This window comes from Erinaceus europaeus, unplaced genomic scaffold (genome assembly GCF_950295315.1).
Source record: "Erinaceus europaeus unplaced genomic scaffold, mEriEur2.1 scaffold_686, whole genome shotgun sequence".
In the NCBI taxonomy this organism is placed as follows: domain Eukaryota; kingdom Metazoa; phylum Chordata; class Mammalia; order Eulipotyphla; family Erinaceidae; genus Erinaceus; species Erinaceus europaeus.
In genome coordinates, this window is record NW_026647940.1 from 8616 (window position 1) to 27676 (window position 19061).

Here is a 19061-nt window from a genome sequence, read left to right on the forward strand (position 1 = left end):
ACATATCCTATACATTCACATTAACATATACATTATGTTATGTTAATGTATATATTATGTTACATAATATATACATTAACATATCTTATACATTCACATTACACAGATGGAAACTGTGCCCCTGGTCTAATATACAGTATCTTATGAAATTCAAAGAAACAAGAACTATACTGCAAGTCATCAAATAAATATTTCATAATAAAGGAAGAAAGGAACTGCAGCTTTGATTTACGGGCACAAATAACAAAACATGGACTGAGTCAAAGTTTAATTCACATAAAGTTTAATCAATCACATTAATGAAAATATCAAAAAAATTTGCATTAGTGTATGGCAGCAGAAATTTAATCATTATGTTGCAAATAATACAGTATTTTATGTTCCCATTACTGACAAACTATGCTGCAGAAAGAGCAATCGCATTGAATCTTAATTCATCAGGGTCACGTTCCATAAACTTCTTGCAAACTTCTATGGCATCCTATCGGGGGAAGAAAAAGCACATTTTTTTCAGTTGATAAATATATCAAATAACAAATAAATAATTTCATATTTTTCCAATTCACATAAATTTCATATTGTAGACTTCTTTTTTTTTCTTCTTTAAGAGAAAAATAACACCAGAAGAGTAAAGGACCATAGAAGTAAATGGTACAATAAGTGTTCTTTTTTTTTTTTAGATGTCTTCAATCTGAAAATTAAATACCTTGCTGAATTTAAATAATGTTCAAAATAGTAAACCCCATTTGCAGGGGGAGAGCCTCATAAACAGTGAAGTTGTACTGCAGGTGTCTCTGTCTCTGTCTCTCCCCTTTTCCACCCCATTTTCTCCCTGTCTCTATCCAGTAAAATTAAAATTAGTATTTTAAAAGGACAGTATTTCAGATTTGTTGACTATGCAGTGTGATGTCAGCTCTTTCAGTACTTTCCTTGTCTTTTTCAGTTATTCTACTTGTTCACACGAAGACCTCTTAGAACCTATTTGATATAGATTTTTAACAATAGTTCAGAATTTCCTTTCTGGATTTTTTTCTCAAAAGAGCAAGGATAAGGAAGCACCAAAACACAGAGACAGCTTTATAAAAGCCATCTTTAAGTAGGTTTTAAAGATAACAAGAGCATTCATAGCACTTAAAATGGACCAACAAGTCTTACTGTTACCTCTAATAAAGTGTCATCACTAGTTTCTCCATGGTTAATTGGAAATGGCTTGCGCCCATCTGTGGAAATAAACAAACAGTTCAATGCTTGGGTGTTTGCACTGGATGATACACTTTTGACTTCCATGTTCCTCTTTCCAAAGTGACCCAAGAAATACTGCAAGAGACTCAGTATATTCTCAAAAAATGTTTTGTTTTTTATTTTTATGTTATCATTTATTAGAGACAGAGAAATTGAGAGGGAAGGGAAAGATATAGAGGAGGAAGAGAAAGAATGACACCTGTAGTACTCTTTTATTGCTCTGGAAGCTTTCCCTCTGCAGGTGGGGGGGGGGGGGTTGAATCTGGGTCATTGAGCATTGTAACATGTGTGCCCAACCGGTTGTGCCACCACCCAACATCCAAGTAATGTTTAAATCTTTCTCTGTCATTTTTGGGACTTCACTTCCGGCTAACTTTTTCAGATAATGAGACAGAGAAGCAGAGAAACAGAAGAGACACTGTAGCACTGAAGGCCCCCAAAGTGGAGCAGTGCTCCCATGTGGTAAGAGTTTTAATCTGGGTCATGTGTGTGGCAAAGCAGGCGAGTTACCTCACTGGCTCCCTATAAAATAATTTTTAAATGTGATAACTTAATGATTTTAGTATTAAAAGTGTTAGAGCCCTGTACCATGTTCAAAAGGCTAAAATATCTTAACAGAATTCATTAGGAATATTGACTCTAATTCCATATAGAAATATGCAAGATTAAGAGGCGTTAGATTTTAAAATTTCTACATTCTGAAATGTGAAAAAAAAAATTCAGTGGTTGGGGAAATGGCTTCATTGGTAGAGCATTAGAATTGCATACCTAAAGTTCTTGGTTCGATTTCTGGTACTTCATGTGCCAGAGTGGTGCTCTGGCTTCTGTCTCATGTGGAACTCTTGCTCACGTGTAATAAATAAATCTAAAAAAGAAAGTTGGGAGTTGGGCGTAGCACAGTGGGTTATGCGCACGTGGCATGAAGCGCAGGGACCAGCATAAGGATCCCGGTTCGAGCCCCCGGCTCCCCACCTGCAGGGGATCGCTTCACAGGTGGTGAAACAGCTCTGCAGGTGTCTATCTTTCTCTACCCTCCCTGTCTTCCCCTCCTCTCTCCATTTCTCTCTGTTCTATCCAACAACCATGGCAGCAACAACAACAATAATAATAACAACCACGATAAACAAAGGCAACAAAAGAGAAAAATAAATAAAAAATAATAATAAAAGAAGAAAACTCTTCACTTTCAACCAGGAGGCTCTTGAGACTGACATTTTTATAGGAATGAAAGGGAACAGCTACCAGATTTATCTGTAATTACAACTAATTGTGTACCTCCAAAACAGAAGTATAGATAAGAAATCTAAGTCATTTACAATTACTTGACTAGCCACCAAAAGTAATTAATGGTCATCATACCTTCTTCTTCTAGCGTTTGCCGTCATCATACCTGATTTGAATAAACTAGTCTCAAAACCAGGAAAAAGTTCAACACTGCAGTTAGCTGATGCTCTAACTCTATACAGAAATCTATATTCTCACAACCTGGGAGATGGTGCACTGACTAAAGTGCTGGATTTGCAAGCATGAGGCTCTAAGTTTGAAGTCCAGGAATATATGTCCCAAAGTGATCTTCTGTTTCTCTTGTCTTACTTGTGGGACTATGTGAAAGCCTCGTAGAGCTTAGGGGAGTTCTCCCATCCTTGAGATGGAGGTCTGGAAAGACACCCTACTTGTCAGTCTCTCCCTTTCAGGGATGAGCTAAGAGGGAAAGTTTCCATGACTCAGTTTCCCCTTGTTAGCCTCTCAAGCTTCATAGAAGGCCTGCAAACCTCTCACACTTAGTTCACTCCCCTGCCAGGACCAAATGGCAGTCTGCTTGTAAGTTCACTTAGAGTTCACCACATTCACCATAAAAGTTCGCCACCCTTTGATCACACACATAAGTATACTGCATCACAAGCCTTGCCAGTACCCTGGCAGTGAGACCCCACACTTTATTTCCTTGTCTTTGATATCTATGATTTACATCAAGCTTTGCCCTTCTCTGCTTTATCTCACTCTACTGGTTTTACCACTATGTTTTACTTAATACCTTTAGATAATTAACATGTCATGCATCATGGAAACTAATTGCTCTGACCTTTCTGTATCTCATCAATTCTTGTCATTCCTACCCTTCCCCACCATAGGGGTATCTGACCTTTAGAACCCTGTAATTTCGACATATATGAAAAACGTCCTCTGTTCTCTTTGCTATAAAAATCTGTGCTTACCCCAAATAAAGGGGAAGTTCATAACTGAGTTTCCCCTGGCGATTCTATCTGTTTTGCCTGGTCACTAGAACCAGTGACGGGGAGGCCAGTGGCTTACCTCTATTGAGAGGCCACCCACATGAGCACCGGCACTTACTCTCTCACAAATAAATCTTAAAACAAAAAGAAGTCTATAATCTCAGACATTTTATCATAGTACTTTCTCAAGTTTAGTCAGTGAAGCACAAGTCCCTTTTTTTTTAAACATAATAAACATTTTTGGCTAAGTATGCATATTTGTAGACTTGGCCTGATTAGTTTTATATATATAATTTAATTATCTTTATTTGTTTATTGGGTAGAAACAGCCAGAAATCAAGAGAGAAGGGGATGATAGAGATGAAGAGAGACAGAGAGACACCTGCAGCCCTGCTTCACCACTTGTGAAGCTTCCCCCTGCAGGTGGCGATGAAGGGCTTGAACTCAGGTCCTTGCACACTGTAATGTGTGTGCTCAACCAGGTGTGCCACTACCTGGCCCAGCTCATTTATATTTTTAAAAGGAAAACATGAGCAAAAATTACACTCAGAAAATGTTACCACATAAACTGATACTTATTTATAAAAATGAAAGAACCAGAATTATCAGCATTTTGGAGCTACTATTAGGACACTAAAAATAAAAGAAACATATCACTAAATTACAGTATTTGGGACTTAATCCTAAACTAACTTATTTTCAAATGGTTCAGATATACTTACATAATTTAGGAAATCTTAAGTTCAAGGTTTAAAGCAGTTCTATATGTAATTTTTTTATAAAAACTGATTTGAGGCCACACACACACACACACACACACACACACACACACACACACACACACACACACACACTGGAGTTTATACCTGTGAGATTCCATTGCTCCTGGTGAACTCTTAGTTTATTTCTTTTGATTTCAGACAGAGACATCAAAGGGGCAAAAGACTGAGAGGGGAAGAGAAAAAAGCACTGCTCTGCCATTCATGAAGCTTTCCCTGATGCCACACCTGGAGTTCTCAGGGGGTGTCAAGGGCTCAAAGTGTACATTCTACCATGTGAGCTATCTTCTAGCCCCTAAAATTATTTCAGAGTAATTCCCACCTTTTTTGCTTCCTTTCCTTCTTTCCTTTTTTCCTCCCTCCCCATTTTTATCTTTTATAGGATAAATATAAATTGAGAGAGGAAGGAAAATGGAGCGGGTAGGATAGAAAACCTGCTTTACTGCTTGTAAAGCTTTCCCACTACAGCTGGGAATATCTTTTCTGATACTTTTACTTGAGAGCAACTTTAAACTCCTATAGTGTTGATGTTGGCATGCTACAAAAGAAAGTCATTCTTCATGAGGTTCACCCTTGGTGTATATCTTTTCTTCTACTGCTTTTTTTTTACTTAGCCTCTGAATTCACAGAGCTAACCAACCAGTCAGTTTGCATTTTTTAGGCAACTTCTTCCTTTGAGACAATCAGAGTTTTTTTGTTTTGTTTGTATTTTTTTTTGAGGGGGTGGAGGGTCATGATAAGTACTGAATATCAATAGAAAAAAAAAGAAGAAATTTTTTCTGTGTGAATGAATTCAGTTACAATTATAAGACTCTCCTTCAACACTCTAAAACAAGACACGCCCACCCGCCCATAGTAACTTTAGACACCTGCCTTTGAAAATCAGTACAAGAAAACATGAACTCCAATAAAGACTTAAAAAACAACAACTCATATATTACAAAAGGATACTACAAAAATCAGAAAACTGGTAATGTTACTGAACACAAAAAACTGGTTTTGCATCAAAAAAGCTCAACTAGCAGAGCATGGAATTTGCATGTCTGCAGCTCCCAATTCAATCCTCATTACTCCCTGCACCAGAGTGGTGTCTGGCATCTCTCTCTTCCCTTTCCCCTTTTCTCTCTCCCTCAACCTCCCTCTCCCTCACATGAAATCTCCCTATCTTATATACAGTCTTTATGAATATTATACTGTTTCACAGCTAATTTCAGGAACAAGGAGGTTGTACAGATGTTGATGATAAGTAACATCATTATTTAGTCAGGAATGCTGGAGTGGTGTACAGGACTTTCCCATGATACACTTCATTTAAAATGCAAAGGTGGCATATAAGCATTTTAGAATTTCAAGATGCTTGCACATAAAAATATTTTTTCACCTAGTAAGAAATCTTAAATGGAAAACTTATGCTGACAATATTACAGGGCAACTAAATAAACACAATTTAGTCAGTGGTTCTGTTTATCACAGAGACTTTGCTACTGATTTCTTTCCACAAAAGGAATTAAAATAGTTCTTACCTAATTCATAGAGATGCCCATCTACATGAACTAACGCAATAAAATGAAGATCTACTTTTTCATCTATACTTGGTGCCTGGAATAGGAGAAGAAAACACAGCATATATTAGCAGTCAAACAAATCAACACACATAAATACTATCAAATAACATGAGAGAAATTCATCCAAATAACTCAGAACCTTATCTATAGTATGGTGGGCAAAGAGTGTGCAAGCCTATGTTTATGACACATTAACAAGGAAACTATATCAACTATAAGAATACCACATTAACAAGGAAACTATATCAACTATAAGAATACCACTCCAGGTAATCGGGCGGTAGTGCAGTGGGTTAAACACAGGTGGTGCAAAGCACAAGGACCAGTGTAAGGATCCCGGTTCGAGCCCCCAGCTCCCCACCTGCAGGGGAGTCGCTTCACAGGTGGTGAAGGTCTGCAGGGGTCTGTCTTTCTCTCCCCCTCTGTCTTCCCTTCCTCTCTCCATTTCTCTCTGTCCTATCCAACAACGACATAAATAACAACAATGAAAAACAACATGGGCAACAAAGGGGAAAATAAATAAATATTTAGATTTTTTTAAGTATGACATCATGAACTAGGAAGAAAGTATAATAATTATGCAAAAGACTTTAATGGCTGAGATTCTGAGGTCCCAGATTGAATCCCCAGGACCACTATAAGCCAGAACTAAGCAGCAGTCTGGTCTTGTCTGTCTGTCTGTCAATCTATCATTAAAATAAAATAAATGTATTTTTAAAAAGTATGACATCATAAAAAAAAATTTTACATGGGAAGTCCCAGAACCTATCAAATGCCTGGTAAATGATAAATCCACAGACCACACTTGCTGAATTAAATGAACGCACAAACTGATTTGTATAATTTTTGAAGACTGAAATAAAAAACTTTTTAAAATTTATTTTTAGTAGTAGCATAACAATTAAAAAAGCTTTTCAAGTTAAATATTAAGACATCAAAAAAATTTCCCTAACAATTTGGACTTGATAATATTATTTTTGAATAATACAATATAGTTTCAGAATTAAATCTTGTTACTGTTATTATTGTTAATATTACTATTGCCTCCAGGGTTATGTCTAGGGCTCAGTGCTCGTACTACAAATCCACTGCTCCTGTGACCAATTTTTTGATTTTTTGGATAGGACAGAAAGAAATTGAGAGAGAAGGAGAAGGTACAGAAAAAGAAAGACACCTGCAGACCTACTTTAGCCCCCTGTAGGTGGGGAGCCAGAGGCTCAAACCGGGATCCCTGTGTGGTTCCTTATGCTTTGTATTATGTGCGCTTAACCTGTTGCACCACTGCCCAGCCCCCACCAATATTATTATTCATGCTATATTTTTAAAGTTTTAAAATGGGATCAGGGTGATCATTTAGTAGTTTTACAGAATATTTTTTAAATAGTTATTTATTTTTTCCTTTCTTGTTGCCTTTGTTGTTTTACTGTAGTTATTATTGATGTTACTGTTGTTGGATAGAACAGAGACAAATGGAGAGAGGAGGGGAAGACAGTGAGGGGGAGAGAAAGACAGACATCTGCAGACCTGCTTCACCACTTGTGAAGTGATTCCCTCGCAGGTGGGGAGCCGGGGCTCAAACCGGGATCGTTATGCTGGTCCTTGCACTTCGCACCATGTGTGCTTAACCCGCTGCGCTACTGCCGGACTCCCACAAAAGATTTTATAATTTTTTAAATATTTATTTATTTACTTTACCTTTTGTTGCCCTTGTTTCTTATTGTTGTAGTAGTTATTATTTTTGTTATTGCTGTCCTTTTGTTGGCTAGGACAAAGAAATGGAGAGAGGAGGGGAAGACAGAGAGGGGGAGAGAACGACAGACACCTGCAGACCTGCTTCACTGCTTGTGAAGAGACTCCCCTGCAGGTGGGGAGCTGGGGGCTCCAACCCAGATCCTTATGCCGGTCTTTGCGCTTTGTGCCATATGAGGTTAACCCACTGTGCTACTGCCCAACTCCCTACAAAAGATTTTAATGTCTGCGACTCAGAATTCTCTGGTTCAATTCCTAGTACCACCAAAAGACAAAGCTGAGGAGTGATCTGGTTGAATCAATAAGTAAATAGTTTTCTTTTAAACTTAAAAAATGAGTAGGTTCAATTTAGATTAAATAGCCCAAAAGATTAAAAAAGTGGTTAAGAGGAAAGTAATATGCAATTAACTGCAGTATATGATTTTTTTTTAATGCTTTCTTAGTGAACTTCTGGAAATTAAAACTAAATTTAGCATTATTTTTGGGGGGAGGATTAATGATTTACAGAAGGCACACTTATTGGTAAAATTTTACAGTTTTATGCAAAATACTCGCCTCCAGCCTAGGTCCTCCTCCACCATCATGCACCAGGACATTAGTTTATCAAATTCAATTTGCATAAGCAATATCTGTTATATTTTAGATACTCAAATAACTTATGATAGTAAATACATAATTAACGAGTACTTACTATGACATGCAATGCTGACTACACAGTTAACACATGTACTAGGTATGTAATAAATCTAAATGGCTCAAAATGAAACTCAATCTCTGTTAAATGCAAGTGAAAACCTAAAAAAAACAAAACTTACAGAAGCATGAATCAAATCATGCCCCACTACTTAACATAATTCTATTCATGTAACAACCTGCAACACAGAGTAACTCTAAAATGTATACATTATTCACCCTCCAAATAATTATGTATTCTTAAGTACCAGTAATATGAAAATACTGAAAGAAATCAACAATACCCTGAATTGACTTAATGGTTCTAAAACATGTACAAATAGGGTTATTCACCTAAACTTAACTTCTTGAGATTATTTCATGTAAATTGTGAAGGGGAAACCCTCATAAATTAAGTGTGGCAAACTGGTTCTTTCTAATTAACAACTTAAAGAATTTCAAACTGGTTAAGAATCCAAATTACCTTATTTTATTGTTGCTCCAATAATAGACATCTCTCCTCCATAGCCTCATTCTGTGGGAGTCCCTCCAATAATAGGGAACTGACAGAAAATTTGTTGGAAGACTATTCCATACTTGGGACCATTTTGTTTATTTTCTCTCATACTGAGGTTAAAGCATGCCTCCCAGTGTTTACTATCATCTTAGGGAAAGTCTAACCCCTCTTAAGGATGATTTATTTCTTTTAAACACTGCACAATGGTAATAACTAGTCCTCTTACTTTCCTAGTTAGAAGAAAAGTATATGTATGTATATATTAATAATCTCTCACAGCAACACACTTATTTCATAGGTAACAGGAAGAAAATCCTATTTTTCAAGTCTTAAACCTAAGTAAATTCAGTTCTACACCAAAAACACTAGAGAAAACTATCTGTATATAATAAAAGAGTCTCATTTTACTTAAGACAATTCTCAAACAGTACATTAAGTTATTTTAAGCATTCTGCTTTTTTAATGTTAGTTTAAAGCCATCTTTTCTTAAAAAGTAACATACTGGAGCTTCCATTTTTTCATGTTTTGTCAGTAAGTACAACTGTTTTTACTAGAGGTAAAAGTAATACAACTAGGGGGTCGGGTGGTGGCACAGCAGGTTGAGCGCACGTGGTGCAAGGTGCAGGGACTGACGTAAGGAATCCAGTTCGAGCCCTAGGCTCCCCACCTGCAGAGGAGTCACATCACAGGAGGTGAGGCAGGTCTGCAGGTGTCTATCTTACTCTCTTCCTCTCTGTCTTCCCCTCCTCTCTCCATTTCTCTCTGTCCTATGCAGCAACGAACGACATCATCAACAACAATAATAACCACAACAAAGCTACAACAACAAGGGCAACAAAAAACAAAAGGGGGAAAAATGGCCTCCAGGAGCAGTGAATTCATGCTGCAGGCACTGAGGCCCAGAAATAAGCCTGGAGGCAAAAAAAAGTAATACAACTAGAGTTACAGGCCTGAATAAATATATTCTAGCCCTCTGAGCACTGGATTCCATTTTTGTTTTGAGATTTAAATGAAATGCTTTAAACTACTCAGCAAGCTGTTAAGTGCCACAAGACATTATGTGTTATTACAACCATATTCTTCCATTTCTCTCTGTCCTGTCCAACAATGACGACATCAGTAACAACTACAACAATAAAAAAACAAACAAACAAAAAAACAAGTGCAACAAAAGGTAATAAAAGCTAATAAAAATTTTAAAAAGACTTCAAATTGGTAATCATATTGAATTTTAACAGTGGGCTCAAATTGTTGATACATTTCTAATAATGATTTGTTCTCTGAAATACTAAATCTCCTAAAAGCTTAGACCAGGGTGGACAGAAGCAATGGTGCTGTTATATTATAAGATACAGTTATATATAAAAAACGTAAAAGGAGATAAATTATGGTGAGTGAGGTCTTGTATGATACAGCAAATTCTAACAAATAGGATTTTCAAAGATAACCCAATTGTCAAATAATTTGGTTATAGCAATAACTATCCATTACCTTCTTAAACCCTAAGACAACAGGAACCTTCCCTTTTCTCTAGAAAGCCCATATATCTCCCAGGCCTGAAATCTCTAGGTTGAGGATCACTTTCCTGTATGCTTTTCTCAAGTCATACCAACGGATACTGCATCTGCTAATCCCAGCCTAATCAATGCAACCAGTACCACCTCAGCACGCTTCACTTTGGACTGTGTCCAGAGACTTGAGGCACGGAATGTCAACTCTTCAGCTTCATTACTCTGGTGAGACCTTTCCTAGCTCATAGGACTCCTTAATTCCATTTGGGGTGGTATACTTCTTAACAAAACTTCAAAACCTAGATATAGACCAGGGTCCATGAGCTAGGGTATATGTACATATATCCATAAGTTAGGGGAAAATATATACCATAATGCAAAAGTGCACAATAGTTTGCAGTGAGTCAATAAATGCAGCAAACAAGTAGAAAGACCTAAAAAAGACACCATATAGTACCTAGTGAAACAGTTTCTACTTAGACCTAGATACCCTCCTCACCTACCTCCTATTACACATCCCCCAATCACTCCAAAGCTAACCTTCTCAGACAAGGTAAGGACTACAAAAGCTGAATAAGAACAAGAGACTGGCATACTTTAATGATGACTCTTCAGTCACTACTAGGCCACCTTATCACCTGGGGCTCTAGCCAGTGAGTCCTGGGACTCCCACACAGACATGATGGGCCTAGAACTTTAACAAATCCCTCTCTTCACTGTCACTAGTCATCTCCATCAGGAACAACACAAAAGATCCCTTGTTGACCCTATAGGAACCTGCCCTCAATGTAGATCAACAATGGTAGGGAATATCCGAAGGGAAGTTGGACAACATAATCTACCACCTCAGAAAGTAGAAAGGCATATCATGAACTGTTTGTTTAAATCTACAAAAGGAATTTATTCATATTTAGAATAAAATCAATTAAACTATCAGAATTAATAAAGTTTTATTTTTACTTTATCATCTAATTCACCCAGAACCTCCTACTGTGCCACGCCGTAAATGTACGATACAGTAGGGAAACAAAAATATCAAATGAAAGGATGAATAAAAATAACAAGTGCATGTTGTGATCCAACGAGGATAATGAAACAGAGGTACCAGTTTGTTGATGTTCTGCAGAAATGAGAGTCTAATTTGATGATAATACTGATATTTGGTGAAAGCTGGGGCTTAAGGGGAAAATGCCTACACTCCACCTTGTTGGGTTGTCAAAAAAGTCATGACATTTTTCCATGCAAAAAAATGTATCATGACTTTTCCAAAAACCCTATAGGTTGAGTATAGCTGTAGAAGAGTTAAGTAAAGAGGAGGAAAGAATTTTTAATACCAACTTCTCATTTTCCAAGCATTAAGCATCTGTATAATATGATTTCCTCTAGCTTCAAGTCATGATGATTTTTTTAAAATATTTTTGACATTATTTATTTAACTTGACAGAACAGAGAGGAAGTGAGAGGGGGAAAAGGGAAAGCAAGGAGGAGAGAGTATAGAAGAGAGGAAGGAGAGAGACATCTGCAGCCCTGTTTCACCACTTATAAAGCTTTCTCCCTACAGGTGGGGAGCAGGGGCTTGAACCCAGGTCCTTGTGCATGATAACATGTGCATTTATTTAGGTGTCCAGCCCCAACTCATGATGATTTACACAAGTGTTATGTTTCTTATAAATTTATGGCATAAATGAAGTCTTCCAGACATAGCAATTCTAGGTAGATACTGCCAAGCCACTGTGGAGTCAATAGTAATCTAAAACATCAAAAACCCAAGAGTTATAATTGCCTAATCTCAGTTTATTTAAATAACGAGCATTATCAGAATGTTATCAACCCCAACATTTAAGATGATTACCATTATTACTAGAATGAACGAAATTTCTAATAGCTTGCTAATATGATCAACCTAAGAAGGAGAAATTATAAATCTGTAGGAAATCTACATCAATTCAGACAAAATCTTCACCTCCTACTTGGAAAAGATCTCTAGAAACCAAATAGGCAGGGAAGATTGGATCAAGATTAAACCAAGTACCTGAGCCACCTCAAGGAATAAAATAGCTTAGATGAAACACCCTACACCATGAAGGATTAGATTAAGGATAGAGTAAGTAAAGTGACCCCAGAACATAACAAGAGACTAATGTCTTGTTCAGAAACATGGAAAAACAAAATACATAGATGACAAAGAACTTAGAAGGTACATAGTATTTGCTGAACTGAGTCAACTAAATTAAATGGGGAAGATGAAGGGCAAGAGGACACACGCTACCAGTTAACAGAAAGTTACAACATTAAAAGAAACCTCAGTCAGTACTCATCAAAATGCAGGATATGGAGTGGAAAGATGGATGTTCACCAAGGTACTGTGAAAGTCAAGCTAGAGTGCAAAGCATAGAGGTATGCTTGCAATCTTTTTTGGGGAGAAAAAGCTAATGGCTGAATGGACCAAGAGAAAAGCACTTTGAAGAATGAAGAAGTTTTAGGGGGAAAATGGACTGCCCTTGTCACTGGAAGAAGTTGGAAGATTGACTACACTTACAACAGAATGGAGACCCAAAGATGGTAGGCGTAAGAAGGGTCGCCAGCGACGAAGACGGAGAGATGGACTGGTAGCCTTTGCAGGGCCTACATGGTTACGTTTGACCCAGGGCAGGGATGCATGGTGACACAATGATGAGGCCTTCGTTCTGCAGTGGCTAGAATGAGGCTGTGATGAGGATGGCGAAGAGGACTACATAATTAAAAAAGAGAACATTTTACTTAGACCACGTTACTGGGCGATCATTTATTCTTAAAAGCAACGTATGGTCATACTTGTATTGATATGGTCTAGGCATAATCTAGAAAAGGGTCATTTATAAATACTGGTTAAAAGTGGGTAAAATGGAAAAATATAACCAAGGTACCAGGTTATATGCCAAAGTTTCTGTATGTGCATATCTAAAACACTTGTATATCCTCATTTCCTTAGCAAGACTGAATGACTGAAAAGCCACTAACATGGAATGACTACATCACAGCTTTAAAATAGAAATGCATATATAAAACATGTAATACACATAAAGTATATAAAGAATGATGTATAGAAGAAAACTGTAGGATGGTATGTGCTCATAAAAATACTTCTTTGGGGAGTCGGGCTGTAGCGCAGCGGGTTAAGCGCAGGTGGCACAAAGCACAAAGACCGGCATAAGGATCCTGGTTCGAACCCGGCTCCCCACCTGCAGGGGAGTCGCTTCACAGGCGGTGAAGCAGGTCTGCAGGTGTCTATCTCTCTCTCCTCCTCTCTGTCTTCCCCTCCTCTCTCCATTTCTCTCTGTCCTATCCAACAACGACAACAACAATAATAACTACAACAATAAAAACAAGGGCAACAAAAGGGAATAAATAAAATAAATATTTAAAAAAAAAACTTCTTTGAGGGAATATGCTCTATGAAAAAAATTAAAGCGAGATAAGCCCCTATGAAGCTCGCCTTTGTATCTATCCACTTACTCAAGTTAAAAAGTTAAATGGAAACTATCATGACCCAATTAGCCATCTGTTATTAAATAATAACAGTCAAAATATGCATTATATATTTTGTTCTAAGTACTCCTGGGAACACACTGCATATATCAACTCAGTTAGCCCCAGGAATTCATAAGCACTATAATTAACCCCATTATACAAAAGAAGAATCAAAGCACATAAATGTTAAGAAACAAAACCAAGGCCATACTGCCAACAATCTTCACTGAGATCAAAACACAGGAAACCTGAGTATAGAATCCAAAGATTTTAACCACTGTGGTGTACAGCCTAGGTACCAAAAAATGAGAGTAATCCTCTTAGTTATTTAGAGAGACATACTTTCAATTCAGTATAACAAAAGTTGAATCTGATCCAATCTACAAAAAAAATGCACAAACATATAAATAATTTTACAACTGTCTCCTTCAGGGAGTAAACATTTAATTTAAGGCAGTATGTAAGAATTGTAATCATTTGCAACATAGTGAGAAATGATGATAAGTGAAAGTGATAACGAGTCCTTGGTGGTGACAGTGACTCTGGCCAGGCATGACTTCCTTAGTCTCTTTTTAAAAATGAAGGAATGTAGTCCTAAATGACTTTTAAGACTAATTCAGCCAATGCAAACAAAATACTATTCTAAAATAAAACTAAAAGTTTGATGGTTTAAAAAGGTATGTTTTCTGGGGTCAGGGATGCAGTTCAGTGCCTTTACATGCATGAAGCCCTCAGATCCCTAACACCACCTAAGAAAACAGAAGACAGGGAGTCAGGCGGTAGTGCAGTGAGTTAAGCGTAGGTGGCGCTAAGCACATGGACCGACTAAGGATCCCGGTTCGAGCCCCGGCTCCCCACCTGCAGGGGCGACACTTCACAGGCAGTGAAGCAGGTCTTCAGGTGTCTTTCTCTCCCCACTCTGTCTTCCTCTCCTCTCTCCATTTCTCTCTGTCTTATCCAACAATGACGACATCATCAACAACAACAATAACTACAATAATAATAATAATAAAAAGCAAAGGCAAAAAAAGGAAAATAAAAAAATTAAAAAAAAAAGACAGAGACAAACAGAACTCCATAGATGTTGGAAGGTGCTTTTGTATCTGTCTCTCTTTATCATGGAAAAATATAATTTTTAAAAACAGGACAACCACTTCTCACCTGCTGGGGGGAAGTTTTATAAGCATGAAGCAAGTATTACTGGTGTCTCTCTGTCTCTCCCCCTGTCCTCTCAAATTTCTGTTCTATCAAATAAAAGGAAAAAGAAAAAAAAAAGTGGGGGCAAAGCCAAGATGGTGACTTGCAAGCAGCAGCTGGAGTGAGCTCCAACAAACAACAGCTTGTGACCAGGGATTCTCTGGATACTGTAGGATACTGGGCCCACAGCAGGAGGGTGAATAAGGGGTCCTAAGGGTGAGACCACTCCTGGGTTAGAAATTTTAAGTCAGGGGGAAAGAGAAAGGAAATCTTTTGATTATTTCTGAAGCTCACCCCTCCTCCCTACACCAGAACCGGGCCCAGGGGCTCCCAGCAGGTTCCCCACTGAGCTATTTTCTTTACTAAGATTCCTGGCTCACCAGGGGGTGCTTTTCCCTTTTGTTTTTATTTCCTTTTTTTTTTTTCCTAAGTGGCTGGAGCTCTATTTGAGTGACAAAATACATGACCAACCAGAGCCTCTCCCCACCCCTACCTGGGAAAGACTACCTGGAGGTTTTTGGTTTTTTTTGGATACTTCTTACAATTGGCTGTCTTTGTTCAGGCTGCCTGCAGGCATTTTGGAACTGTCTAAATTGCAGAGTAATTGTTAGGTTTTTTTTTTTTTACTATATTCTATTTTATTATTACTATTATTATATACGTGTGTCCCTTTTGTTCCTCCTTCTTCAGGTTGACCAAAATTATCTGTTGTTGTTTTCTCCATTGCTAGGTGACTTGATGTCCTAGCCAGTGTGAGAGGAACTTATTTCTCCCTACCTCTTCCCTCCACTCTCCTTTCTCCCTCTTCCTAGATAATTTACAAAAAAAAAAAAACCCAACAAAAACCCTCTTCCTTTCACTGCTCCTTTTTATTATTATTATTATTTGCTTTTGTTTTCTTCCTTCCTCCTTCTTTTGAATTCTGAATTCACTGATACTCATTTGTGAGTTATTTTGGGGAAGAAATCTGACACAGAATGGACTCTTTCTGTGTGTGTGCCTCTCTTCTCTACTTCCCTTTCTCCTTTTGCTATACCTAGACTTTACAGTGGAAGTAGATTTACATAATTGTCTGTTCTTTGTTTCCTTTCTCTATGTTTTTCCTTTGGATTTGGATGCTATTTTTTTCTTGGATTGGAGCTGTTGTTTGACTAACTGGTATTGCCTGAGCTGCATCAATCCTTGATTAAGTTGTAATTTCTGAGTTTGGGTGACCACATTTGTCATAAAGGTATTTAATATAGTGTGGTTTGTACTCAAAACACAAAAGCTGAAGAACGACAGAACAGAAAAATAAAAGAAAATGGTTAAATCAAAAGCAAATAAAACTGTTACCACAATGAATCTAGACAAGAGCCCAGAAGAAACTCCAAATCAGTCTGAAGTAACCATAGATAAGAAAAGTATGCAAGCAATAATAAACCTAATAATCACAACATGAAGACAACTATGGAGGAAAGGGCTATCAGAATTAGGAAAACAACAGATGAGAACCTCAAGGAAAACACAAGCTACCTCGAGGTAATGAGAAAACTGAAAGCTGAAATAGCTGAACTAACAGGTCAATTAGTAGAACAAGCTAATACTATAACTGAACTGAAGAAAGAAGCTGAGGGAAGGAAAAGCAGGCTAACAGAAGCAGAAAACAGAATTAGCCAGACTGAGGATGAACTAGAGAAAACTAATAAAGAGGTAAAAGAGCTCAAAAACAGATTGAGAGACACTGAAAACAACAACAGAGACATATGGGATGATCTCAAAAGAAGTAATATTCATATAATTGGCCTACCAGAGGAAGAAAGAGAGGAAGGAGAAGTAAACATTCTGGAGGAAATTATAGAAGAAAACTTCCTAGACCTAAACAACAAAAAGGACATTAAGATTCAAGAGGCTCAGAGAATCCTAAACAGAATCAACCCAGACCTGAAGACACCAAGACACATCATAGTTACAATGAGAAGAAGTAAGGCTAAAGAAAGGATCTAAAGCCTGCAAGAGAAAAACAAAGTCACATACAGGGGAAAAACCCGTAAGATTATCAGCAGACTTCTCACTCAGACTCTAAAAGCCAGAAGAGAATGGCAAGATGTCTATCGAGCCCTGAACGAAAAAGGGTTTCAACCAAGGATATCTCCTGCTAGACTTTCATTCAAACTAGATGGAGGGATCAAAACCTTCTCACACAGACAACAGTTAAAGGAGGCAACCATCACAAAGCCGGCCCTGAAAGAGGTTCTAAAAGACCTGTTATAAACAAGAACATCACCATAATACTTGGCATATATCAGAGCAAATAAAAAACTGTAGAATAATGGCACTACATTAAATCCATAATATCAATAAATGTCAATGGCTTAAATTAACCCTTTAAAAGTCACAGAGTGGGAGGATAGATCAGAAAACACAACCCAAACATATGCTGCTTGCAAGAATCCCATATGACCAAACAAGACAAACACAGGCTTAAAGTGAAAGGATGGAAAATTATCATACAAAACCACAGAAAAGGCAGGAACAGCCATCTCATCTCTGACACAATACCTTTAAATTAAATAAAGTAGTAAAAGATAGGCAAGGCCATTACATGATTAGAGGATCAATCAACCAAGAAAATTTAACAATTATTAACATCTATGCACCCAATGAGGGATCATCTAAATACATCAAACACCTACTGAAAGAACTATAAAAATACATCAATAGTAATACAATAATAGTGGGAGACTTCAACACCCCACTCTTACACTTAGATCAATGAAGCAGAGACAAGAGACTAATCACCAAAATATACAAAGAGCTCAGCAAACTTAGCACCAAAAAAGCAAATGATCCCATCCAAAAATGGGCAGATGATATCAATAGAACATTCACTACAGAAGAGATCCAAAAGGCTAACAAACATATGAAAAATTGCCCCAGGTCACTCACTGATTGTCGGAGAAATGCAAATAAAGACAACATTGAGATACCACCTCACCCTTTTGAGAATGGCATACATAAAAAAACGACAGCAGCAACAAATGCTGGAGAGGCTGTGGGGACAGAGGAACCCTTTTGCACTGCTGGTGGAAATGTAAATTGGTCCAGCCTCTCTGGAGAGGAGTCTGGAGAACTCTCATAAGGTTAGACATGGACTTTCCATATGACCCAGTAATATCCCAATGACTCCATAATACCCATCCAAAAAGAAATGTGTACACCTATGTTCATAGCAACACAATTCGTAATAGCTCAAACCTGGAAGCAACCCAGACGCCCAACAACAGACGAGTGGCTGAGAAAGTTGTGGTATACACAATGAAATACTACGCAGCTGTTAAGAACAATGAACCCACCTTCTCTGACACATCTTGGATGGAGCTAGAAGAAATTACGTTAAGTGAGCTAAGTCAGAAAGATAAAGATAAGTATGCCATGATCCCACTCATAAACATAAGTTGAAAAAGAATAACAGAAAGGGAAACTCAAAGCAGGGTTTCACTGAATTTGGAGTTAGGCACCAAAGTAAAAACTCTGGGGTGAGGGTAGATGTTCAGCTTCACAGGAGTGGGGGGGGGGGAGGGGATGGGTCACAGTCTTTTGGTGGTCGGAATGCTGTTTATGTATACTCCTATCAATTTGTAGTCATATAAATCACTATTTAATTAATATAAGACGGTAAAATTGATTGAATTGTCTCCACCTTTTTAAATCACAGACTGAGTCTTTTTAATACATATGCTGACTCTTATATGTTGACTTTCTTTAAAGCTTAGACCAGGGTGAACAGAAGCAACCTATGTCACAGCTATATGCAAATAATGTGAAAGGACATAAATTATGGTGATGTTGTGCATGATACAGTAAATCCTAACAAAGGGATATTTCAAAGTTAACCCAATTGCCAAATAATGTGATTATAGTAATAACTATCTATTGTTTTCTTAAACAATAAGACAACAGGATCCTTCCACTTCCTCTTTAGAGCCTGTATTTTCCCCAGTCCTGCAACCTCTAGGGTGGGGCTCACTTCCCTGCATGCTTCCTACCTAATCAACACAAGGAGTACCACCTCAACATGCTTCACTTCAGACTGTGTCCAGAGA

The 19061-nt window shown here is 37.7% G+C and overlaps 1 protein-coding gene across 2 annotated transcripts in view; it reads right to left on the minus strand.

The window, feature by feature from the left end:
* Positions 1-260: 260 nt before the first annotated feature.
* The window catches only part of UCHL3 (ubiquitin C-terminal hydrolase L3), a 46517-nt gene continuing 27716 nt past the window's right edge, over positions 261-19061 (minus strand). Inside the window, exons 5-8 of one of the 2 annotated variants that reach the window (XM_060184535.1) lie at positions 12809-13000; positions 5779-5854; positions 1162-1220; positions 261-481 (exon numbers count right to left, since the gene is read on the minus strand). In XM_060184535.1, the coding sequence (XP_060040518.1) occupies positions 398-481; positions 1162-1220; positions 5779-5854; positions 12809-13000 (411 nt within the window). In that variant the 3' untranslated portion in view covers positions 261-397. The remainder of the gene's footprint in view (positions 482-1161; positions 1221-5778; positions 5855-12808; positions 13001-19061) is intronic. The other variant, XM_060184536.1, reaches the window with a different exon arrangement.